The 24,544-nt window shown below is 35.1% G+C and overlaps 2 protein-coding genes across 2 annotated transcripts in view; both read right to left on the bottom strand.

The window, feature by feature from the left end:
* Nucleotides 1–5,485: 5,485 nt before the first annotated feature.
* On the bottom strand, nucleotides 5,486–16,689 carry LOC144452304 (uncharacterized). The gene is made up of 9 exons (XM_078143373.1): nucleotides 16,505–16,689; nucleotides 11,992–12,238; nucleotides 11,312–11,371; nucleotides 10,523–10,595; nucleotides 9,579–9,757; nucleotides 8,828–9,067; nucleotides 7,624–7,706; nucleotides 6,668–6,864; nucleotides 5,486–6,218 (listed from the first exon to the last, which is right to left on the bottom strand). The coding sequence occupies exons 1-9, from the start codon at nucleotides 16,635–16,637 to the stop codon at nucleotides 5,712–5,714; spliced, it is 1,719 nt and encodes a 572-aa protein (XP_077999499.1). The 5' UTR covers nucleotides 16,638–16,689; the 3' UTR covers nucleotides 5,486–5,711.
* Nucleotides 16,690–17,568: 879 nt separating this feature from the next.
* Nucleotides 17,569–24,544, bottom strand: part of LOC144451980 (protein transport protein Sec24A-like) — a 30,704-nt gene continuing 23,728 nt past the window's right edge. The window contains exons 16-21 of the mRNA XM_078142925.1: nucleotides 24,205–24,315; nucleotides 23,863–24,041; nucleotides 23,368–23,505; nucleotides 22,080–22,277; nucleotides 21,369–21,472; nucleotides 17,569–21,102 (exon numbers count right to left, since the gene is read on the bottom strand). Coding sequence (XP_077999051.1) covers nucleotides 20,988–21,102; nucleotides 21,369–21,472; nucleotides 22,080–22,277; nucleotides 23,368–23,505; nucleotides 23,863–24,041; nucleotides 24,205–24,315 — 845 coding nt within the window. The 3' untranslated portion in view covers nucleotides 17,569–20,987. The remainder of the gene's footprint in view (nucleotides 21,103–21,368; nucleotides 21,473–22,079; nucleotides 22,278–23,367; nucleotides 23,506–23,862; nucleotides 24,042–24,204; nucleotides 24,316–24,544) is intronic.

The raw sequence follows: 24,544 nt of genomic DNA, 5'->3' as shown, positions 1-24,544 counted from the left end.
TAGCCCCACGTTGGGCGCCATCTTGAACTCTCGACCATATGGGTATTTGTAGACTACTTTGCCAAGTTACAGTAGAAACTCAACAGCAACACCACTAACCCGTAGACGACCGTTTAGCTATCCATGTATCAATGAGCCATTACCAAAATCACTCTGGAAAGTTGTACCTCACTAGACAACTCATTGGCTATATAGTCAGTCTTCTATTTGTTTGTATCTAGTTCATCACTTTCGAACGTACCGCCATGTTGTCCGCCGTCTGCCGTGGTTCAGCCTCGATTCCAAGTTCAACAGCGCCACCAGTGGCCAAAATCAAAGTATTAGTGCATCTAATTTTCATCTCGTTAAATTAAAAAGGTATCTCGTGAGTCAGAATACATTTCTACAATTTTCTTGAGGAAAAAGAAAGATGGGAACTACAGAATGATACTAAATCTGAAGCAAATGAATAAATCCATCGAATACCACCATTTTAAGATGGAATCCCTTCATTCAGCCATAAGACTTATGCGCCCAGGGTGTTACATGGCATCAATTGATTTGAAAGATGCCTACTACTCTGTACCCATCAACCCAAACACCAAAAGTTTTTACGTTTCATATGGAAAGACAAAGTATTCCAATTTACATGCCTCCCCAATGGGCTAGCTAGCGCCCCTAGATTATTCACAAAAATACTCAAACCCATATATTCAAAACTTCGACAAGAAGGTCATCTCAGTGTAGGGTACATAGATGATTCATATCTGCAATTGCAAGGTGATAATTTCATAGAATGTAGCCACAATGTCACAGATACTGTAAGTCTGTTTGAAAAAGTGGGATTCATAATTCATAAAGATAAGTCAGTGTTTATCCCAGCTCAACAGATAACCTTTTTGGGGTTTTCACTCAACTCTGTTAAAATGACAGTGTCACTAACAACAAAGAAACAAATGAAGGTAAGGGCTGCGTGTGAAAACTTGTTAGCCACTTCCAACAACATTACAATACGAAGAGTATCAGAAGTCATTGGACTTTTAGTATCTAGCCTCCCAGGTGTTCAGTTTGGCCAACTGTTTGCAGATCATTGGAAATTGATAAAATTGAAGCTCTCAGTATGTCTGCAGGCAATTATGATGCAAAAATGTCATTGAGCGATCAAAGTTGTACAGAGCTACAATGGTGGATTGCTAATATTGTGACCTCCTTTAACCCTATCGATCATGGGAATTTTGACATAACACTTTCATCAGATGCATCCATGTCAGGTTGGGGTGCTATCAGAGGAGAGATCAAAACTGGGGGCAGGTGGTCCACTGATAGGCGAAATTTCACATCAATGTGCTAGAAATCATAGCAGCTACATTTGCATTAAAGTCTTCTTCTCCTCTCAAAATTTATTCAGATTGGTTCAGTACAAATTAAGATGCAAAATTAAGATATCTGCATATTGCAAAAATGAATTCCATGGAAGATAAATGAAAAGATATGCACATGCTTAAGCATTGAAATCAGATAATGTGTTCCACTGTTCAGTTGTTTTGTCTCTGTTTTGTGGAGTCATGATGGTTGAATGTTTACAGTGGCCCACTTGGTTGTAGGTTTAAGCGTTGTTGCTGTCATTTGTTTCTGAATGGCTAAAGTCCTTGGACAAGATTTCAACCATGATTGTGCCTCAGTCATCCCAGCTGTATAACTTGGGACCTGATAGGATAGAGGTTGCAATGTGAATGCTTTAATCATATGCATTTATAGTGACTGCAATGGATTGTATGCTCCCCAGGGAGTTGAGGAAGTATAAAGGCTGTTGCGCCACTATAGATCTGTGCCAGGGGTGATAATTGTAAAGTGCTTTGAGCACAGAGTGGGAAAGTGCTATATAAAAATTAACATTATTATCGTTCTTGCACTCTTGCTATGTCATAAAGAAACTATTTTTCTTTTAGTTGGCACACTTCAAATACTACTAGATAGCACATTTCAGTAGTATCCCAGCTACAAGAGTTGTTGTACAAAACATCATAATATCAGTAGGTATGATTGCTCTATTCAACAAAAAGAATATATTTAATGACAAAAAGAGTGTCTGAATTGTTGATGATACGCCCAGTTACACTTTATGTGGTGTAAAGATAGTAATTAATGAATTACAAATCAGTTAATTAATCAGCTAGAGTTGTATTGTGTAAAATTATTAAGTACATGTATGACATTCGTCAATTCATTACTTTGAATTTTTGTGCTAGTGGTACTCCGTTTATCTCTCATACAGATACAATGTTTGTGTTGAGAACATGAAAACATTGGTAAGTAGAATTAGAACTGATTAGGTAAGCAACCCCCCCCCCCCCAAAAGTTGCTCCCAAACACTTGTATGTCTAAGTTTACATAATTACATGTAAATTATCACAAGTACACTTTGTGTGCTTCATGTGTTAACTCCTGTGTTCATCTCTGCTGTGTGTTCATTTACATAATGACTTCATTTGAATAATGCCATGGTTGTAATCAGGTTACTGGGTGTTAATTTACACAATAACTTCATTTGAATAAAGTTGACATGGTTGTAATCAGGTTTTGGGGTGTACATTTACATAATGACTTCATTTGAATAATTGGGCTATTGGGTGTTCATTTACATAATGACTTCATTTGAATAACATTGTCATGGTTGTAATCATGGGGCACATATCTTCAAATTGTAACACAAGTGTGGTATGAGAGAGAAGCAAAGTACCATTACTGCCATAAACAGGCTATTCATTGCTAGCGATGTATACTGATTCCAAAAACAAAAAAAATACAGAACATCAATACAAATATATATTTAACATTACACGTTTCACTTCAAAATATACATTACATAAAAGCCATATACCAAACACTAGCCAACATCATGTAGAATTCTGGCTGAAAATATAGGATCTACTCACCTGTTGTCATAGTAAAGCATGTTTGTCACCATTGTTTTGTGCAATGGAACTCGCGGGATTACTTACATCTTAAAATATCACATTTTTACTATATCTAACAAAATTGGGAAGGACTTCTAATAAATACTTGTCATTGCTAAAACAGTACAGCTCAGGTTTGAAACATTTGTGATATGCTGCTATGTACAATGAGTCCAGAATATTGTGACTGTGTGACGGTCTTACAAAATATGTACAAACATGTATTATATGAGATATATAGAGTTATACACATACAACTACTTAGCCATATACAGGCGTACAAACATAGTTTATATGTTAGGAGGCATTTGCACTACAATATGGCTATTTGTACATGCTCACATGTGCTATTTTCACAAGTTTCTGTTGTGTTATAACTTTAATATACACATGGTCATCTCAGTAAAAGTCTTGGTCTGATCACTTGTTGTATAAATATTGGTGATTTTAGGTACTAATATTCAAACTTTTGCAACCTGTTTAGCTTTATAACACATCATTTTCATATAGCCTTCAGTGTTTGGCTTACACAACAGTCCTCTGCAGGGTAAGAGATGTCTACTGGTGCCTTGATAACCAGGCAATAACTGTATACATGTAATATGCACGCATACATATAACATATTCAACATCTGTGAATTGAGAATTGTATCAGCATATCTGTGGACACAACTGCATGCAAAAATTCTGTACTACATAAATTGTCGTAAAACGTAACATTCATTTTGCCCTTTATCCTCATTGACTGCTAAAAAAAAAGTCATGATTTTGTCTGTCCTTCTCTTATGTTTATCCTAAATTTGAAAGTTGTCTGTGATGATTTTTCAACAAAATGGTGTCTGAAAATGGTTCTCTCTAAATCTGTAAAATGCGTATCTTTTAACATGGTTATTAAATATGTTTTTGTAAACGACATAATTCAGGAACTAGTAAGTATTATTGTGCATGACTTTATAAGCATTTCAATGCTTTTGTGACACACTGGAAAGGATTTGACCTTGACCTTAAAAGGTAAATGATATGGTCAGTCAATACCTTATAAAAACTGGTTCTTAGGAAAATACTAGCTCTCATGAAAATATGAAGTTCAACTATCAGATCTTATACATAATCAAACATTACAGGATTTTATCATTTGACCTTGAAATGGATGTCAAGCCTGGGTCAAGGTCAACATATGCCTTCATTGTTTTAAAAGGATGTGCTAATTCTCATAATGAAGGTGTATGTATTTGGATGAACTAAGAACAAATATCCACTACTTCAATTCTGATATGGAAAGCCCTGTACATTCTGATACCTGTAATAGTTATTGACATTATCTCAGTTGATATTAAATCACTCAAAATTACGCTCCATCAATTAAAAACTTTGTTTGCTGTCCTTGAATTTCCCAAAAACCTACCAGGCAAACAGGGAAACAAACAAACACAGAAAAAACCCACAATGCTGGCATGTCATGTAAAATTCACTTTTCTGTTGATTCATTTTCTGTTTGGACCTAAATCTACTACACTGGTGAAATCAAAATGTCAAAATCCAAAGTAGTTATTCTGAAGATATTTTTGAACTGTGTTTCCACTTACAGTAGTATAAAATATGTCCTTCTGTGGAAATTTTGAGCAAAACAAAATGTGTTTGTTTTTGTAAAATCAACCGACAACTCTACCTGTATGTGGACTGCAAACAAAGAATGTAATTGATGGTGCCTTTGACTGCCAAGCAACATCTTGCTGTGCTGTATTGTCAAATGAACTCTACAATCTATTTCCAAGTCTGACTTCAAAAAGGAAATTATCATAAATAATCTGTTTAAAATAGCACCCCTAAAGATTTAGCCCACGTCTGAAATACCATCCCATAAAAGTATAGTTTGTCAACAGTTTAACATAATGTATCATGTCAATATGATATATTAGGTCAAACCATAGACGTTGGTGGAGGGTCTATGGTCAAACCGTTGACAAACTACATGTTATTCAGTGTTTTTGAAGTGGCCATATGGACGAGGATTTTGGAATTTATTTTGGATTTTTAATTTATAAAACAATTTTATCATGGCTTCTCCTTACACTGTAAAAAAACAATGTAAAACAACATAGTCTAGACCAAGTCTGTTTGTAACTCCATACAGTGCAATAAGCTAAAATATGTCTAAAAAGTTTCTTATTGCACATTCAATAACAAAGATTTTACATATTTATTTATCTTTTACAATTTAGGGTATTGAGTTACAAACAAAGACTTGGCATATATTGTTTTCACATCAATTTTTCAAGTAGGAAGCCATGATAAAATTGTTTTATAAATTAAAAATCCAAAATAACTTCCAAATCCTCATCCGTATGGCCACCTTAAAGTCAAGGACCATATTTTATGTAATGTAATGAGACTAAAAATTGTAATAGCATGTATATCACATTTGTGCGAAGTTTGATTGCAATCAATATGTTATTACAGAGAAACACTTGTGTGTCATAGTTCTGTACATGTGTAAATATAGGTAGATTGGTAGAACTGAGCTCAGAGACATGACTATTTCACACAATTGACATACAGGCTTTTCTGTTCCAGTGAACAACATTTTCAAGCAGGATGGCTGAATGGCTAGATTGAACTCATTCTGGTGCCCTGTTTCCTTTCAAACCCCACAGAATACAAAATAAGTTTCCCTTAAAGATGTTTACCATAAAGTTACATGAATAACTACATTTATTTAAATATGTGTAACAAAAAATATTATAAAAACAAAAGAATTATTCTAAGACAAGAATATCATACAGAGTTAGCCTTTAACTTTGCCATTTCTTGATCCGTTCTGAGGTCTATAATGTCTTCAGCAGATAATGTCTTCCCGCCACGTAAGAAAGTACAAATGTTGTTGAATTTATCAGCAAATGTAAGTTCCTTTAACACGTTAGGAGGTGGACGTATGACAGTAGTATATCCAGTGGAGATAACATCAAATTGTCCTCGGAGGAGAAACCCTCCCCACACAATGGATGCTGCGTTGATCATAGCCACCATAAACACCCAGGCTTGCTGTGACATGCCCAGCAATGGAAGACTTGTGTACGGTGCATCGGGAAAACAAACGCGAAGAAATTCAAAGACAGAAAACAGGAAACTGATTTGTACTGCTAAGACAAAGATGATAAGAAAAACAAATGTCCGATGATTGTTGACAGCGATACACTTGAGCAGGAATAAACAGTGGTGGTCCATTTTAACCATGCAACATTCACAAAGTTTGCAGTGTCGGGTTTTCTCAGGTAACGTCATCTGAAATGTGTAAAAAAATATAGAAATTTGTTTTCGATTCAAGTAATGAAAGGCCAACAATAACTACAGCAGGTATTCAATGAATGAGAAAAATTTTTCAAGTACAGATTTGATACACTTTTCAATGATCAATTTACTGGTTCCAAGATGCTTATATTGCTATGTTTAGTCTTGTTATTGTTTTTATTACTTTTGAAATAACATTGTCAAATGAAATGATGGAATGACGTGTAGCACCATTAATTGTAAGTGATTTTATAGAACAAAGACTAAATGCCATTAATGATAGAGAAGATTTTACTGCTAAACCCATGGTACAGTCAGAAGACAACCATTCCCCAAGTAGCGTGTGCAACCCCCACCCCTACCCTTCCCCACCCCCTCTCCCACCACACATTTTTATTCACCAAAACAAAACATCTGGAAAATAATACTGAAATACCTCTTACCTCACAATAAGTGCAATAATGTTCTGGTTTGAGTTCTCTTGTTGCAATATGTTCAATTGTCATATACGGTGAATCTTTGCCAGGTCCTTTTCTCGGAACTCGACACATTCCCGGATCTTTCACCAGTACTAGTATGTACACATACACCATGCATACATACAATGGAAATGCTATAGGGAAATATGTTGGCCAGATGGGTTCGAAAAGTTAAGGAGAAAGAACTCATGGGTGTATTAGATGGTTACAGGGTCTGGAGTTGACTTCAGAAGTGAAATCTTTCAATCTTGATAATCATCCCCTCCCCTCCTCCCAATAAAAAAATCACAACTTAGACATGTGTGATATAAGTTTATGAGATTAATATTGCGAGTCTGTTTAACACATATCTGAGCCATAATAGGTTCTATGCCAATCAGGTAGCTGATAAATATAGACATCTCACTGGTTTTCTATCTTTGCCTGGTTCATACTAACAATGCCCTCACAACCAGTACTTATGAAACTGCATCGGCCACAAAATGGTCACAATTTTAACAGGATTTTAAATCTACCCATAGTGTCTGATGATTTCAGTAACATCCCCATGTGATGGACATAATGAATATTAATGATTTGGTAAAATGATTAGCCAATCAGAAATGGGAATATTTTCTGATTATAGTAAATCATGATCACAACACAATTGGATCTGGCAACAAGTCAATACGATCAAATCAGGAATGGAACATTCCATTCTATTTTCAGCTGTCAGAAATACAGCTAGAACTCAAATGTATGTTGATTTGTCAGGGTTTCCTTCTGTTTAGTAATATCTAAATGGTTTGAGCCGTTGCTAGGTGAAATAGCAATCTAATTTCACACATCAGGTTCAATCATTGGTCATGAGAGGACAGTATCAGGATCAGCCAATGGTAGATTCTGAACTAACATCTCACTGGATGAAATACAAAGGATATTTGGAAGAATTAAATAGTAATAACAGATGGAAGTGTGTATCAATCCAGCACCAAAAGATCCGGCAAATACGGGATTAGACCATCTGGATATGGGAAAAATAAAATACACAATGTAAAATGACCATCAATGGTTAAGTATAACAAACAAACAAACAAAACAAACAAAGTAACAACATTTGACAATCTGATTTATAGAGCGACGAATATAAAGAAGGGGTAAAGTACATGTACAATGTAATGTAACAGAATTCTATGATACTCAAGCGCCAGTGCACTCACAGTATTTGTATGTCTGATGAATAATTGCGATGTTCCCCGAGGTTGTTCTTTCACCACTGAAGCAAACAAAGTGTATTTGCATGAATGCAATAATATTTTGCCAAGAACTCTCTCTGATTTGTACTCCCACACATATAAGCTTCTTTAATCCAGACAAATTCACCAGTGTACATGTACAGGGTTTTGTGAAAACATTTTTGTCATTTTCGAATCATATTTTTGTCACTGTACTGAGGCGTTTACTTTTCTGAATAGCCATTTTCATCAGTTCAAATATCAATATTTTGTAGGAGATAGAAGTTATATAATTCTTTCCACAGACTTTCTTGAAAGGCATGCAGTATATTTGTACGGAAAGTAAGGAATATAATTATTTGTACCCGTTATAACTTCTCCAAAGATATTGATGTCTCTGAATATGTATGACGAAAGTAATTTACATGTTAAAACTCTCTATACAGACTACCCAAGTTGAAAAAGTGAAATTGAAAAGTGTTTTATTCAAAGCCTGTGTATTATTTCGTTTTAGATACATATTTTTGCTAAATTTGCAACTTTTGTTGTGATTCATAATTACTTTTGTTACATATCATTCCACTGTATTTGTTGTCTTTAAACTGTGGCTTACAATATAGAGGAAGTTATCAAATAACAACCATCCAGGCATACAAATCAGAGAGAGTTGTAGGTAAAATATTGTACAGTGTGGTGTTCCCTGAGGCTGTACTTCCATCAGTGAAGGAAGTGAAAGTGTATTTGCATGAATACTTACGGTGTTCCCTTAGGCTGTACTTTCACCACAGAAGGAAGTGCAAGTGTATTTGCATGAATACTTGTAGTGTTCCCTGCTGACTGTTTCCCACTTTTTCCTAGTGGAACCAATAAGTATACATCATTCTGTAAACCCTCTAAAAGATATACATACCTTGAAAAATGTGGTATTCGATGCATTTGTCTTCCTATGAAAAACACCATAAAGACAGCACAAAAGAATGCAATAACACCACCGTATATCTGAAACCACCGGCATAATACTGTTGTAAAGGTAAACATAGCCAGTGGAAAGAACAGCAGGAAATACCACGTAAACAAGGGTCCCTTTGGTGCCTGGTTCTGGTTACGACGAGTAGCCCAATATCTTAACTCCCGGCCAAGAGGTTCATGTCTGTGGAAAACAAATATCACAATATTACATACATAGGATGGAAATTAAGATTCATCATCACTTCGTCCAATTTTGTTCCACCACAACAAAGTTTCGTTGTAATAAGTCTGGCACTTCAAAGGGCTAAGTTTCCATCCTGAGTGGTCATAGTATCAGGTATACCACCTAGTAAACATTTCCATTTGCTGAAACAGGTGGAACAATCTCTGGTTGAAATGCAAAGTGGAATCTGCCATTTACATTAGACAGAGGAGATGCAAGGATATCAGTTTCCAGCTAATGCAGGTAGAATGCATATTGGGGACAATTTACTGTAAAAATCAAAGTTCTCCAATTCTCTCCAAAGAAGAAAATCAGCCATTTTTATTTTCCTAATTCACATTATAATCAATTGTGTGATCAAGGTCCATAGTATACAGATCCCCACATGACAATATTGTTTAAAATTGACTATTTCAGTGTGACTACATTTCATTGTCTGAGCTTTCTGACAAGGAGTGTGTGTACTAACCTGTATGTCTTGCCATCCTGCGCCAAATCAAGCGAACTTTGTCCTTCTTTATTTTTCTGATGTAGTTGAGCTATCATTCCTTTCTGCAGTAACACCCAGACAACATCAGAATTGGCATTCTGACAGGCAAGGTGTAGAGGCAGATTACCATGGACATCCATCCAGTTTACATCAGATCTCTGTAAATATAGAGTTTCACAGAGTTTCATCTCACATAATGTTTTTTCTTATGAATTACACACAAAAAATACAGGAACTGATAGCACACATGCATGTGAAATAAAATGTTACATTTGATCTCACTGTGAACACAAATAAACAGTTCTGTGTTTGAATCTTTCTTGTTTCATCTGACAGCGATATTGATTTGTGTTCACAGTGAGATGAAATGTATCATTTTGTAAGCTTTATATGCTGCCAGTGTATGTATTTTGTTATATGTACATGTGTAATTTCAACTGAAAACATTGTGCTGCTAAATTGAAACTCTATACTCACTCGGTTTTGGTAGTAAGAGTTTATTTATCTATACTCAGCAAATGAGATCATTTCTTGCATTGATTTCTACTTTTACATATTTTACATTAAATTCAATAAAAGATGAACATTTAGATGTTATTCCCCAATATTTTTCTTCCTTCAGCCAAGGAAAATATGAATGACCTAAGGGGTCTTTGTCGCTACAAGTTGTTACACAAGTAGTGACCCTTAGGTCACGAGTATTTTATGGCTGAATGAAGAAAATTATTGGACACTATCATAATTATACCAGTGCCAGTAATATCAAAGACAAATCAGGTAAAGTATGGCAATTTTGAATGTTTTGACTTATATTTTGAACACAGCAGAACCAGTGACATAGACATGCATTGTTATGACAGAGAACAATCAGAGTATATATTCCATATTTATGTCTTATGTATGGTATAAAATGTTATAATTACCTTGTTTTTTAGCAGATACCTGACACAATCAAAATGTCCAAACTGACTGGCAATGTGTAAAGGTGTCAATCCACTATGGCAAAGAAAGTAACATGGGATTTGTTAATTGCCATGAAATAATTTACAATGAGTACCAAAACAAAGAGATTAGTTCGTAGTACAAATAAGTATCAGTCAAACTACAGTGATATGGTACTGTAACAACAAACCTTTCAACACAGATGTATGACATATCTTGAGTTCAAATAAAAGGATAAGTACAAATCTGGTTAAAACTTCTGCTTTATTTGACTCCCAAAGAGATTAAGGTATTCGTGATGTCATCACCAGAAGTTCTATCATAAACCCTTGCAAGAAATTTCAAAATGGCAAGTGGAGTAAATTACTAAGATATTATTTTATAACTCAAAATCTTATATGAGTTGATCGTAGTAATCTCTAACAAGTGTACTGAAAGCTAAAATTAGTCTGACTGAACGTTCCCTTTGAAGGATGATTGTGCCTTGGGGACAATTTCACTGAAAATCAAAGTTTTAAAATCTCTCCACACTTTGCCATAAGGAAGCTTGTTTCTGGTTCATTTCAAGTAGTAAAAGAAAATTGGGGTCCACCATCTCGTCTTCAAGGAAATTGACAAAATTTTTAATTCCCCATAGAGTTAACAGTATTTGGTGCCATACTGCCTAAACAGGCTCACCATCTTGGCTGAAAAAGAACCATTTGCAACATTTTGTCAAAACTGTTCATTTAGTCTTACAAGTGTTTCCTGTGGGGTGGGGGGTCACCTACCTGTGATCTCTGTCCTGAAAGCCAAGTCCACAAACATCTGACAGATATTGCATTGCATGACTGTAAAACAAAAATAAAAGCAATTAGTGTTGCAGTCAATGACATTGATAGGAAGATATTATGTCGATTATATACATGTAATATCTCTCTCTCTCTCTCTCTCTCTCTCTCTCTCTCTCTCTCTCTCTCTCTCTCTCTCTCTCTCTCTCTCTCTCTCTCTCTCTCTCTCTCTCTCTCTCTCTCTCTCTCTCTCTCTCTCTCTCTCTCTCTCTCTCTCTCTCTCTCTCTCTCTCTCTCTCTCTCTCTCTCTCTCTCTCTCTCTCTCTCTCTCTCTCTCTCTCTCTCTCTCTCTCTCTCTCTCTCTCTCTCTCTCATTATTTTAAACACTTCTTGATGAAGAGAAATGAAGTCTGGAACACTTAATATGTAAAATGTGAATCATAAACAATTTGCATAATTATCCAAACTATTTCAAAAAAAAGTTATTCCAATTTGGTACTACATCAAAGTGTTGATATAACGATTATACTTCGATCAGAGATTGAAAGCACAAGATCAACTTGATGTTTCTCTGAAATTAATTTTAGGTGATGTCAAATCATGAAACGACTCTCCAGAACCCAGTTTATGAAAATGTCTGTATTTCCTGGAGTGGTGTTCTTCTTCAAATCATTACTTACACAGATCCTGCCAGAGCTGTATGATGCATACAGCCTCTACCCAAAGAATCGGTATCTTTGAGGGCTGAGCCACGTTTCAGTAATGCATGTATAACCATTGGATTGCCTCGTTTACAAGCATAATGAATCGGTAGTTCTCCTGCATTATTTGGGTGATTTACATTGGCACCTTTATCCAGTAGTAACTGTACCACGTCTGTATGGCCTCTTAGGGCTGCCTTGTGAAGTGGAGAAAGTCCATTCCAACCTGTATAAAGTTGAACAATTGTTATCAATTTGGATTTTTATACTGTGTGTGTTTCTGTGTTTATGTATGTATGTATGTATGTATGTATGTATGTATGTACGTACGTATGTATGTATGTATGTATGTATGTATGTATGTATGTATGTACGTATGTACGTACGTGTGTGTGTGTGTGTGTGTGTGTGTGTGTGTGTGTGTGTGTGTGTGTGTGTACATTGAATAATTTTGTACAAAAAGTCAAATGCAAAAACATACATGCATTACAATTTACACAGTAAATTTGTTGTCTTGTGTAGCTGCCTTGCACATTACATGTACATTATTACATGTATACAAAAATGTAAATATGCCCCAGTCTCAATAATTGTAGCATTTTTAAGAAGGAATTACCACTGTTAACAAACACTTTGAGTGGGTAATATCATGAGTATGTAAATACATCACTAATGATATGATATGATCTAGACAATCTCACTGCACTGCATGAGTAATGCATTTTTCATCTGAGCTATAATCATCCAAGTAAAATGTTGAATCGCACCAAGGTGAAAGTACGAAACATTCACAATACTGTAATATTGCGAGAATCTGGGGCTTTTAATTTCATGAGATTAAATACAGACTGATAAAGGAGACATGACATTTCCTACTATGCTTTTGTATAATTCATGATCAGTATATGAGTCAGCCCAAGGCCTGGTGTAACACAGCTGGCCTAGCTATTCAATGTGTACAATAATACAAAATAATAGTCTGGTGCTGTCTGCTTTGGAGTAGAAGTCAAATTAAAAGAAATGTGTACTTTTATTAATATTGACTGTATTATACATCATGATATCATTTATATAACGAAACATTCATGATTTGTGGCAGCAGAACGTTTAAAGTAGATAAACTCTTTATTTCTTATGAAGCACATTACTTTAAAAATAATCACAATGGGCTGTACAACTAACAGGAAAACAAACAAACAAAACATAAAAGACAACAAAAGTCCACTATTTACAAAACTGTTAAAATCGTGGTGTTAGAATCAATAGTCTGTATAACATGTGGACATGTTGATTAGATTTTTTATTGAAGTCAGAACCAAACGATAAGATTCTCTGAGATAAGAAAATGTAGCGATATCATAGTAAGATTTTTTGTCAAGCCAGATGACATTCAGGTTTTGTGATTTGTGGATTACCCAACAAATTGCAGAATAGAATAGGAGAAGAACAACTCTACAAATCTATGCAAGTTTTACCACCCCCACCCCACCCCCTCCAAACAATCAGTGTCCTGTACATGTGTCACTTAAAATTGTACATGTATTTCAACATTAAATCCACACATGACATAATCCAAAGCCATGTCCATTACATAATATCTACTTGAAGACACAATACTAAATCTCTCTGTAAACACAAACTGTCACACTTACATGTACTTTGAACAGAAGTTACTTTGTAAACCATTGCCAAATCCCCTTATCCATCTTGTATTTCCTACTGTTTGGAAATTAATTATTAAAAGCTCTGATAAATAAATTCACAGACAAATAGAAATCCAAATATTATCAGACTGTTTCATAGAACAAATACTGATCTCAAGGTGGTTTGCAGTAAGATATACCACTGTTAGTACTACTAGTGTTTTTTGCTAAGGTTGGGGAACCCTGGTAACAGAAAGGGAGAAAAGGGTAAAAATGGCAGTGTTACCCCATAGAGTCTAATTTGGTATTACATTTTATTTGGAAACCAAGGTATTAATGACATGGGAACCCCTGTACTACTGTAGATTTTACCTACTTACTTCCCTAACAAATACACTGCATAGGAAACAGTAAATACTCAGCCGAAACCAAAATATTATGTCATTCAATTCCTTGACCTTGATCTTCAAGGTCAGTCCAATCAAATTACAAACAAATGCCAAAATTTCGGCTGACATGTTTATTACAAACTCAGAAATTCAAGGAAACTTGACAATATATCACAGTGAAACCAAATTAATCTTTGAACTCTGAGGGCAGTATAACTAAAATTAGAAAATCAGTCACAGTAACTACAAGGCTAGCAGCACCAGTCCCTTGGGAGATTTTTATCTGTCTCATATTTTTTAAATGTTTTGAAAATGTAATTTATTTCTAGTTTTGTAAAATGAAAATACTGGAACAGTCCTCAATAACCTTTAATTCATTTTCCCAGGTAGGCGGAAAAAAATAACTATGTTTCCGTTAACATGGCCATAGAAAATAGGGTAGATAGGTCAGGATTTTATTTCATTTTATCATTTTAATTGTTTTCATTTTTAATAATTTTGCTTTGACCCAAAAACAAACAAAATGCCAGTCAGAATACCCCTTCTGTTATCGTTTGATGTCATTTGTTTCTGAATGGCTAAAGTCCTTGGGTAAGATTTGAACCACGACTTTTCCTCAGTCAACCCAGCTGTACAATTGGGGGACCTGGTAGGATAGAGGTTGCAATGTGAATGCTTTAATCATATGTGCTTATAAAGGCTGCAATAGATTGTATGCTTCCCAGGGAGTTAAGGAAGTATAAAGGGTCATTGTGTCGCTATAGATCCGTGCCAGGGGTAATAATTGTAAAGTGCTTTGAGCACACAGTGGGAAAGCGCTATATAAAAATCATTGTTATGCACAGACAGACATCACTGGGGAAAGAAAACAGACAAAGAATTTCTTACATTTTTGTTGTAAATATTTAAAAAAACACTGATTAGGGTCGGAGGCTTAACCTACAATGTAGGGGCAGTCGGGTTATGATCAGAAACACATTTTGAAAATATTTCTCATTTACTAGGATGCTTACATCTGTAGGTATCCTAGTATAATGTACATGAATAAATAATAGAATAATTTCACTCTATCATAGAAGTAATATTTGTAAAATGTTATAAATTCTATACATATACTGTAATACGATAGCAGACTCTGCTAATTTGAATTTCATTTTTTACATGTATTACCATGTCAACAAATGATACAACTTTGCCAGGTACTAAAGTCATACATAATATATTATAAATGTATATTACAATTAGGGCACATACTATACTATACATAAAATGCTGTCAAGTATCAGACATATTGACATTGTATAAATACTTGAGTTGTTTAGATACTGCCATGTCCTGCACTATGGTTACGTAGTCTTTTGTATTTCCTCTGAGCCAAATTGGTTCATGTAGTGTATTAACATAGCCATTTCTTCTTTGTGACCAATCAAAATGTGCTGTTCCATATTATATATATCCCTTTTTTAATTAGTTTGTGATTACTAACAACTTAATTTTTAAAAAATCTATGTCTTAATCATTTTGACCAATGACAAAAAACGACAAATTCAAAACCAAGCTTTATTTCAAGATTTAAACTGACCACTACACTATACATGTACCTACAAATAATATTGACCACTAATCAACAGATACAATGTCTTTTTAAAAGTAACTGGCCAAATTTTTGTGACTATATCTTTGGTTTCCGTGATGAAAAAAATGTAACATCCCAGTTGCAGCTAGTGCAGGTTTAAATCTAACCATACCACGTATACTGGAGTTCTATGATTCATCCTATATAATACATGTATACTATCATATCTGACGAATCACTTCTTTTTGGCAAGGTTAACGACCTTATCAAACATTTTAGCTAAAATGGGAGGCCAATGTCACATCTCAGTAGATATTTTTCCACTACCCATTCACTTATCAAAAAAAGTTTAAATTTGCAAAATTTTAAAGAAATGCTCGCAATTTTTTTGTCTTCATAAGGTCATGGATCTGCAATCGTTATAGATCTTTAGTAATTAAAATATGTGCTGAAACTTGTTTTTCACTTGAATAGTTTAATGTAATGAAATAAAAAGACTTCAAATTCTATTCAAAGTTCTGAGTCTGAGAGGCAGCACGCACATTGTATATTGAGTCTGTTGTCTAATACAATCGCTCTTCCGAATATGCCACGATTTTTTTTATTTCTCCCCAAACTAAGAAAACAATGAATGAGCGATCCTTTTGTTGAAGTTGAAACACAACAACATTTACAATACATGAAGTGGAGAAATGAATGGGCTTGGTTTTGTGTTTCACTATTTTAATACACTTACATGTTCACTTCAAAGTTCAATATCGGTACTTCAAATTTCACTCCGCAAGACAGCTGCACCGACAACACCAGATGCTGTTTTATGCCACAATGATAGTGACAGTAATAAAATGGCAATATATTACAATGAAGTAGTAGTATGTATTTACCTATCAAATTGACAGTCTCTGGATTCTGCTCAATGATTCTTGCACAGTCTTCAACGGTGAAATTTTGTACAGCCTCCAGCAAATTTGCCATCATACCAATTCCAGCTTGTGCAGGGTACATCGGCGCTGCCATGGTTGTAGCGGGATCTTCTCAGTGGCAAGCAAAATGGCCAAAATTCACTGCAATCGCCAGATCAAAGGAGACAACACATTCGGTGATACACGTAACTAAAAATAGCCAAGCCCAGGCTTTCGCACTGCCCAAGGTCATGAACTAGTGACCCTGCGTGGTAACCTTTTATTTAAATATCTAGTAGTAAAAGGTATTACGATTGGTTAGTAACTGATGACGCATCGATCAATAGCCATTCACACGATACTTGATATTCTTGGCCTGTCACAAAGAGTAAATTTATACTTCTGCGCAGCTAAAGTTGTCTGCTAGAACGTAAATAAATAATATAGAGCACAACAGTACACAACATTTGGACCGCAGATTGATCGTGAGAAATCAGTCAGTTGAAAGCAACTACTCTCCTAGTCTGTACAGATATCAATGTCTAGGAGAAATATCGTTGAGTCGTGCCAGTTCAGTTAGACACTGAAGAAGGCCAAGTGATTTGTTCGAAATATGTCTGTTTCTCAATCAAAAGTGGAAGAAGATGGAGAACTTGTGTATGAATCTTAGTGCTTCCATGATGAATATAGTGTTATTCTTATTCTTGTTGTTTACCATACTGTTTACCACTGAATATATAGCAGTGTAATAAAATTGTTGCGTAAGTATGTCTAGCCAGATAAATCAATAAATTTACATCATTTCCATTGTAGGTGACACTCATTTATACAATGGCAGTGAGCATTCCTGAAGGCTAGGAATGAGCATATGTTTAGAAAAATACCCATGACTATGAGCAAAGGTTGGTTCTAAATGGAAGTCAGCACAATGGCCTAGGATTCCATCACAACAACCACAACCACACAACTTACATACCAATACACAAAGCACAACAAATCAGCATATCATAGAAATCAGACAAGTTTGTTTTAATGACATTGTTGACAAACACATACAATACCCTTGAATTACAACAAAGTCTGACTGGCTGACATGAATTAGCATTTAAACAAGATGTGAAGTTTTCACAAATATAGCAGGATGATGATGTAGTATAGAATTTAAAAGACATGAATTGACAACAAAGAACATTCTCAGTTTCAAAAAAAAAAAAATGTTATTTCTCATTATAAGAACATATATTTGTACAGAGAGTAACTACATGAATTTGAAATGCAATACTAAATTTATAAAATGACTGATGCACAGTAACAGTTTATATGTGTTCGTAGTTCATATTCTGATTCGGAACAGTCATGTAGAACACAAAAATTGGTACATTACATAGTATTTGGTAGCGAGACTACCTGGTCTAAAATTGCCTGTTTTGCATTTGTGTATGAAATTACTTTTCTTCTTGTGAGTCTCAGTAATTCTTCCACTCATAAAAAAGCGAGATAAGTGTTCTACTGTTGCTGCAAACAGAGCTAGTGATTTTACAATGATGTTTTATATTATAGGCTATGTGAGAATGTTCGTGCAGAATGTCACTGAAACTACTTCTTTGATGCTATCTATTCTTCCATGGAAGGAACTGGTGGGTTTGATATACTTAACAAAATTCTGAAATCTGTTAGGCTATATAAAATACAAGTTGCAAGTTATGATAAACCAAAATTTGACAACATACATCACATTTACTTTAGTGTGTTTTGTATGTGAAGCATAGTGTCTGAAATTCTGCATCCCTACTATGGGTAATGTGGAATCTATACCTGTTGACCGAACTTTACCGACAAATTAAAATCAGTACATTTTTTTTTACAAGTAATTCAATATACCAAAGGAGTATTAGTATTTAGCTTTCTATGGGTCATAATTACTGCACATAACATAATGACATATTTTGGCAAGTTGAACTTGTTTTACTTGCTACAGATTAGAATACTTATAATGCTGAACACAGCCGTAATGTGATTGAATACAGTGTTTTGTTTAAGTCATTCAGCTTTTTAGATTTCCTGTAATAATAATCATGCTGTGTTCAGTATTCAAAATGTTGTTATCGATGTAAAACAACAACCTAAACTTCCAAAATGTAAAGTTTGACCATAACTGTATGTACATATAATCTTCTGGCAAACACTGCCTGTTTTAGCTGTAGATGAAGTATATATATTTACTAGATAAACACAGTCTGAATTTGGCCTTTTTTTCCCTTTATGCTGTAATCAGTTACTTCAAATAACCTCACAACTTTGTACATGTTATTTTTTATCTTGGAATTCTACAAAACAGGGGAAAGTTGTTACTAAAATTATAAAAGTAATGCAGTCTGAGAACACTGCAGTAGGCAGTTTTAAAGTGTCTCTGTGTTGTGATGTCAGCAGAAAAATCATGAAAATGATCTTGTGAAGAACTCTAAAACAGCACCCATGATTCAAGCACATGTATTTCCATCAATTCATATAAGAATTCCTCTTCCCCCTGAGTGAGACATTTATGTAGAAGACATCCCTTCCCCTCCTGTAACCCCTCGTCTAATAAGAAACCACTGCTGCTGACATTAGCATAATGATAATCAAATCAAGCATTTGTTGTTTGTCATGTTATTGTTTAAACAAATTAAAGTAGAATGCACCTCAGGAACAGTTTTCTGTAGTTCTCTCCAAGCTTTGCTGTATGAAAGCTTGTTCCTGGCCCTTTAGAAAAAAGAAAAAAAAATTGAGAATTCACGGTCTTATTTTCAAGGAAATCGTCAATCTGTTATTTTCACATGGCGTTTTTGGCAGCCATATTGGATTCTAAAATGACTCAATTTTGATATCATTTTGACCTCTATTTTAACAATTTGTAAAGTGACCACAGATTCTTTTTACTGATTTTAACTGAGAATAGGGTGAAGTGTTCTTGAACAAAGTAACAGTAAAAAGTTTAAAGAGTTTATTTCTGAGGTGCATTCTATGCTATAAGGTGGAATAGGATAATTATATGAAGAAATGGGTAAATCTTGTTAGAGAATGAGAACCATATTTGCCTTTTTTCCTGTACAAGGTCTGTTGACCACAAATATTCCATGAATTGTGATGTGCTCGGTAGAAGTACAGTTTGTTTCAAGTTACCGATCATCGTCTTTTTTTTCATATACAACCACTCAGAAACTACACATGGTACACTTTAAGGTTACATGAATAGCTTTATGTCACATGTCATCTAAATGAAAAGAACTAACACGACACCACGCAATCATCAACTGCAGATGTCAAAACATTGTCTGCATGTCTCTCTCTAGTTGCAATGTATTTAAATAGCTTATTTCATTATAGGCAAAATGTAGCAAGGAAATGCAATCTTGCTATCTAAGTACCGAATATGTAGATTCTTATTGGTTTCTGCATGGTTGTATCAAACAGTATTAAAACTTGTAACAGGCTGTATATAGCGGTACCTCAGTCAAACTGAACTCTGACAAAATAAGTCAGAAACACAAGTAACAAAATCAGACAAAAACAAAGTAAAAGTTTACAACAAAAGTGACTGACTCGACGTTGAGGTTAATGACCTTGAGGACAAAGACACTGTAAATTATCATGCCAGCTGTAAAATTTCCAACTCTGTCAACAAGCAGAGTTTCTAATGAAGTGAACATATCAGTACCCTTATACTCTGAAACATTACAATTTCTACATTCTTTTCCACCAACAATCCTGGATGAAAAAGCTACGAAATTTCAACTTTAATCTACAATAAATGTGTTGTCTGCTATTGAAAGCTCACAAAAAAGTGTACAGAATCTGGTTCCCTATTATAACACAAACATACTGTACAGTTTCTCAAAGAAAGACATATTTTTTTTCAAATTCATAGCAAAAATTACAGTAATATGCAAAGAAACTCAAAATTGTCTCAACTTCTCTTGAAGTTTGGGACAATCATGGTTTGTTTGTCAGTGCTGTAATAATTATATTTCAATTGGTGGAAGAGATGCCAACGTTCATGCAAGAGATTCTTCTTCAATACAGAATCTCAACTTCATTTTCTTGTTAGCTGGCATTTTGCTATTACCCTTCTAACCCTGTCGTGATGCAATCCAAAACTTCTAATTTTTTTTTTTTTATTGGATGTTTTTGAATTGTTTTTATTTGATAACTTATGAAATGCGCCATGGATGCTTTTACTGCACTGTCTGCAAAAATATTATAAAACACTGACTTATAATTGTTGATGGTCTAGTCTAGAAATCCTCATTGACCTAAAGGGTTTTATCAGAATTCTTCACAGGTGATTGGCACCCAGACATCACATGAGGAGATGCTTTTGAATATAACTCCCTAGGTCTAGCAAAATTACAACCACTGTGTCTACTCAGCACACTGGTCAGCAGAATCCATAGCACCTTCTGTAAAAATGAAGATTTCCTTTCTTTCACTTCCCGACTTCCTTCTGTATATGTTGAAGGAATTCGTAATAAGACATAACTGATTCAGATCGGTCTTCAACCAGATGACGCAGGAAGAGAATCCTTAGTCGACTATCCTCTCTGTAAATGAAAACAAAACAAGTTTATCAAAAATGTCTTCTTGCCTAGTGCACATGCACTATACTGTCAATTTTGTATTGTAGTAGTATATTAATTTATCACACACACACACAGGCACACAGACAGACAGACAGACAGACAGACAGACAGACAGACAGACACACACACACACACACAGACACAGACACACACACACACACACACACACACAGTATATATCCACACAATATACACAACCCATGCCATAACTGAATCAATAATCTCACCTGATGACATGCAATGGTGCATGGAAAGGTCGTTTTTCTTCGAGATACTGGACAAAGTTACGAAGTCTGTCAGATACAGGATTCTCCAACTCAGGTAATTCATGCTGTAAATGTAAGCATATAACAAAGATGATTATTATCAACGGCTTTCAGTATTTCATGAAGTTGCACCCATCATTGCAACGTTTCTTTGTGGTTAAAGAATTTGTTTGTAAGGAGAGTGATCAAATAAATACATAGAACAATCAATGTGCTAGCAACTAACACAACAAAATATACATGTGGGTTTCTCTTCACGTACCAGATGAATGAATTGAGTACAGATTTACATACAGTCACTTTATTGTAGTCAAAGGCCACAGGCCCAAAATACAATTACAAACTTACATATTAACCCAAAATATGTTACAATTCCATTAAATTATTTGCTTCTGACCTGATTTTTAATGAGTGATACATAAAGGTTGTAAGTCTCTGCAATTTATTCGTTGGATCGAATGATGACAGTTGAGTAAACTTTTCAAAAGATGGCGGCTCATAGAAATATTGCGGGATGTATTTTGACCTAAGGTTTGCAAAAAAATCACATTTCATGTAGGAATTTTAAGTCCTTGCTTCAACCTGAAAAATACTTGATAACTGTGAGAATTGCTAGCCACAGGAGTATAGATTTAAAAATCTTGCAAAGACTTGCTTAGATGAAAGACTTACCATTGGTTCTGGTATTGACTGGAAGTCTGGCACATCAAGAACTGACTGTACAAAGTTAGGAGAGATATCTCTATTGATGTATAAGTACAAGGCATCCCCTTTATCCATCAAATAAGCACCATTCTTAAAGAGGTGTTCTGATGAAAGTGATAGAATTGCAGGTTGAGGAACAGTTTGATCATCATGAGATATGGCACCCTGTAAAAGTAGAAAATAACAATGTATTAATAATATTAATGTGAAATGCACCTTGGAAATAAACTTTTCAAACTTTTGCTTTTACTTTGTTCATCAAAACTCCAACCTATTCTCAGTTAAAATCAAGAAAAAAAATCAGGGGTCACCATACAAAGTTTTGAAATAGAGGTCAAAATGTTATCAAAATTTAGTCAGTTTAGAATCCAATATGGCCGCCAAATACTTTGCTAACATTGCTGGGAAAATGAAAGATTATCAATTTCCTTGAAAGAAGACTGTGGACTGCCAAGTTTCTTTAATTATTTCAAATGGACCAGAAGCTAGCTTCCACAAGGCAAAGTTTGGAGAGCTTTTGAGGGAAATTTGTCCTGGAGGCACGTTCTACCTTAAACATCACAACCAAGAAATTGTCATCACCAAGAAAATGTTAGCAACGGAATTCATCCTAATCCTGTCAGAGCCATAACCTTTTATCAGTGCTTGACCTTTGCTCAGCTTGTAGTTTTTGTGTACAAACAAATACCCCTGTTAGATAGTGGATTAATCTCATTCTGATTGGTGGATTATATTAACCTTCCACCATGTTTGTATTTTTGTTAAGAGACCAGTGCATGTTTTTGATGGCATCCAGTACTATTAAAATTACAGTACTATCAGACTATTAAACTTTATGGCTGTGGCAGGATTAGGAACTTTTAAAGACCGGGATTTTGATCCCTGATTCTCACTGATTGTGTTATCTATCAGTGACCTATAAGAAATAAGGGATTTTACATCTCGTTGCAGATCTCGCGCGATATGCAAATATGCCTAGCAACAATGGTTGTCAAACACATGGTCGTGGTTAAGCTTTCGCCATGGCAAAGTGTGATGACATTGAGAACAACAGTGTTGCTAAGCGTTTGACACTTTCAGCTTGACCGCCCTCACGTGGTTGCTATGGATGCAATGGCTCACACAGGATCTCGTGAGATCTGCCACGAGATGACAACGGCTTATTGGACCATTCTTTTGTTCTGCACCAACTTTTTCTATAACTCTGCCAGACAGTTGGCAGATTGAATCTCTAACCTTTGAGTGCCCTTCTTACCTCATCTGTTAATTCATGTACTGCGTAGAGTGTAGGATGTAACATCAACATTGCATACATCATAGGTTGATATTTCAACATATCCATTGCAAACACTCTTTCATCAAGGCGTACGGAACTGCTCAGCTTGAATGCAGTCTATGGGGATACAAGAAATGACAATGAATGCATAATTTGATGTAATATATATAAATGTTAGAACTCAATTCTAGTAATCTACCAACATCGGTATGTACATTTCAGTTCGATTCCATCTCTCTCAAAACAACTATAAATGATTGGCATATTCTTGTCAAAAATTGAGTTAAAAGTGTTAAACATAGTACCGTATTTATAAATGGTATTTCATTAGACACAGTTATGTAGACCTAAAATCAAATGTAATCTGGAGCCAAAAGTTCGACTGTAATTCACAACTATATGTTGCAAGCACAACATTTTCAAACTTGATGCAAAGTACCAATCACATTCAGTGCAAGGTGTATGGATACTTACACATTTCAGCATTGCTAGTGTATACAGTGGTAGTAGTCGAAGTGAGTTGGGACACATCAATCCAACACCAGCTTGACCACTAGATAGCGTTGATTTGAACTGACTTAGGGAGTCTATACACACATTGACCAAGGCATCTCTGGCATCAACTATGGTTGCAGTAAGTGTCCTATCAACAGCTGTCAATCATAAAAAGTCACACATTTAATATGGAGGTTGATTGGTTTTGAAACAGGCTATGGTATTCTACTGAACCTCTACTTTAGAGGCAACAGCAATTCATTTTATACACAGAAATCAAACTAACTCAAAATATACAGTCATGTTTATGGCCAAACTTACCCATTCTTGATAACAGAGAAACTATGCCTTGTACGTCTGCACCTGCATACACCTCAGAAAGTTGGTTTGTTACTGGTAGACATAGCGTGTGTACCCGGATACGCCTCTCACCTATAGAGGGAGACATTTCAATTGTTATAAAATGGATTTATTGAACAAGGTAGAAGAGGATATTTCCTCTCGGATATAATGGACAGAGACTATGAAGGATGTCTGTGTGAAATGGACTCCAGATGAACAAGTCTTCCCAGATGACATTCCCATAATTCACAATAATGGAGTATGTAACCAAAAGAGGGTCGGGATACATTTTGGGCGGTGTATGATAAAGTGCAAGGGA

This window comes from Glandiceps talaboti, chromosome 22 (assembly GCF_964340395.1).
Source record: "Glandiceps talaboti chromosome 22, keGlaTala1.1, whole genome shotgun sequence".
Taxonomy (NCBI): Eukaryota; Metazoa; Hemichordata; class Enteropneusta; family Spengelidae; genus Glandiceps; species Glandiceps talaboti.
Note: the sequence above shows the minus strand (reverse complement) of the source record. Positions and strands in the feature narration are given on the sequence as shown.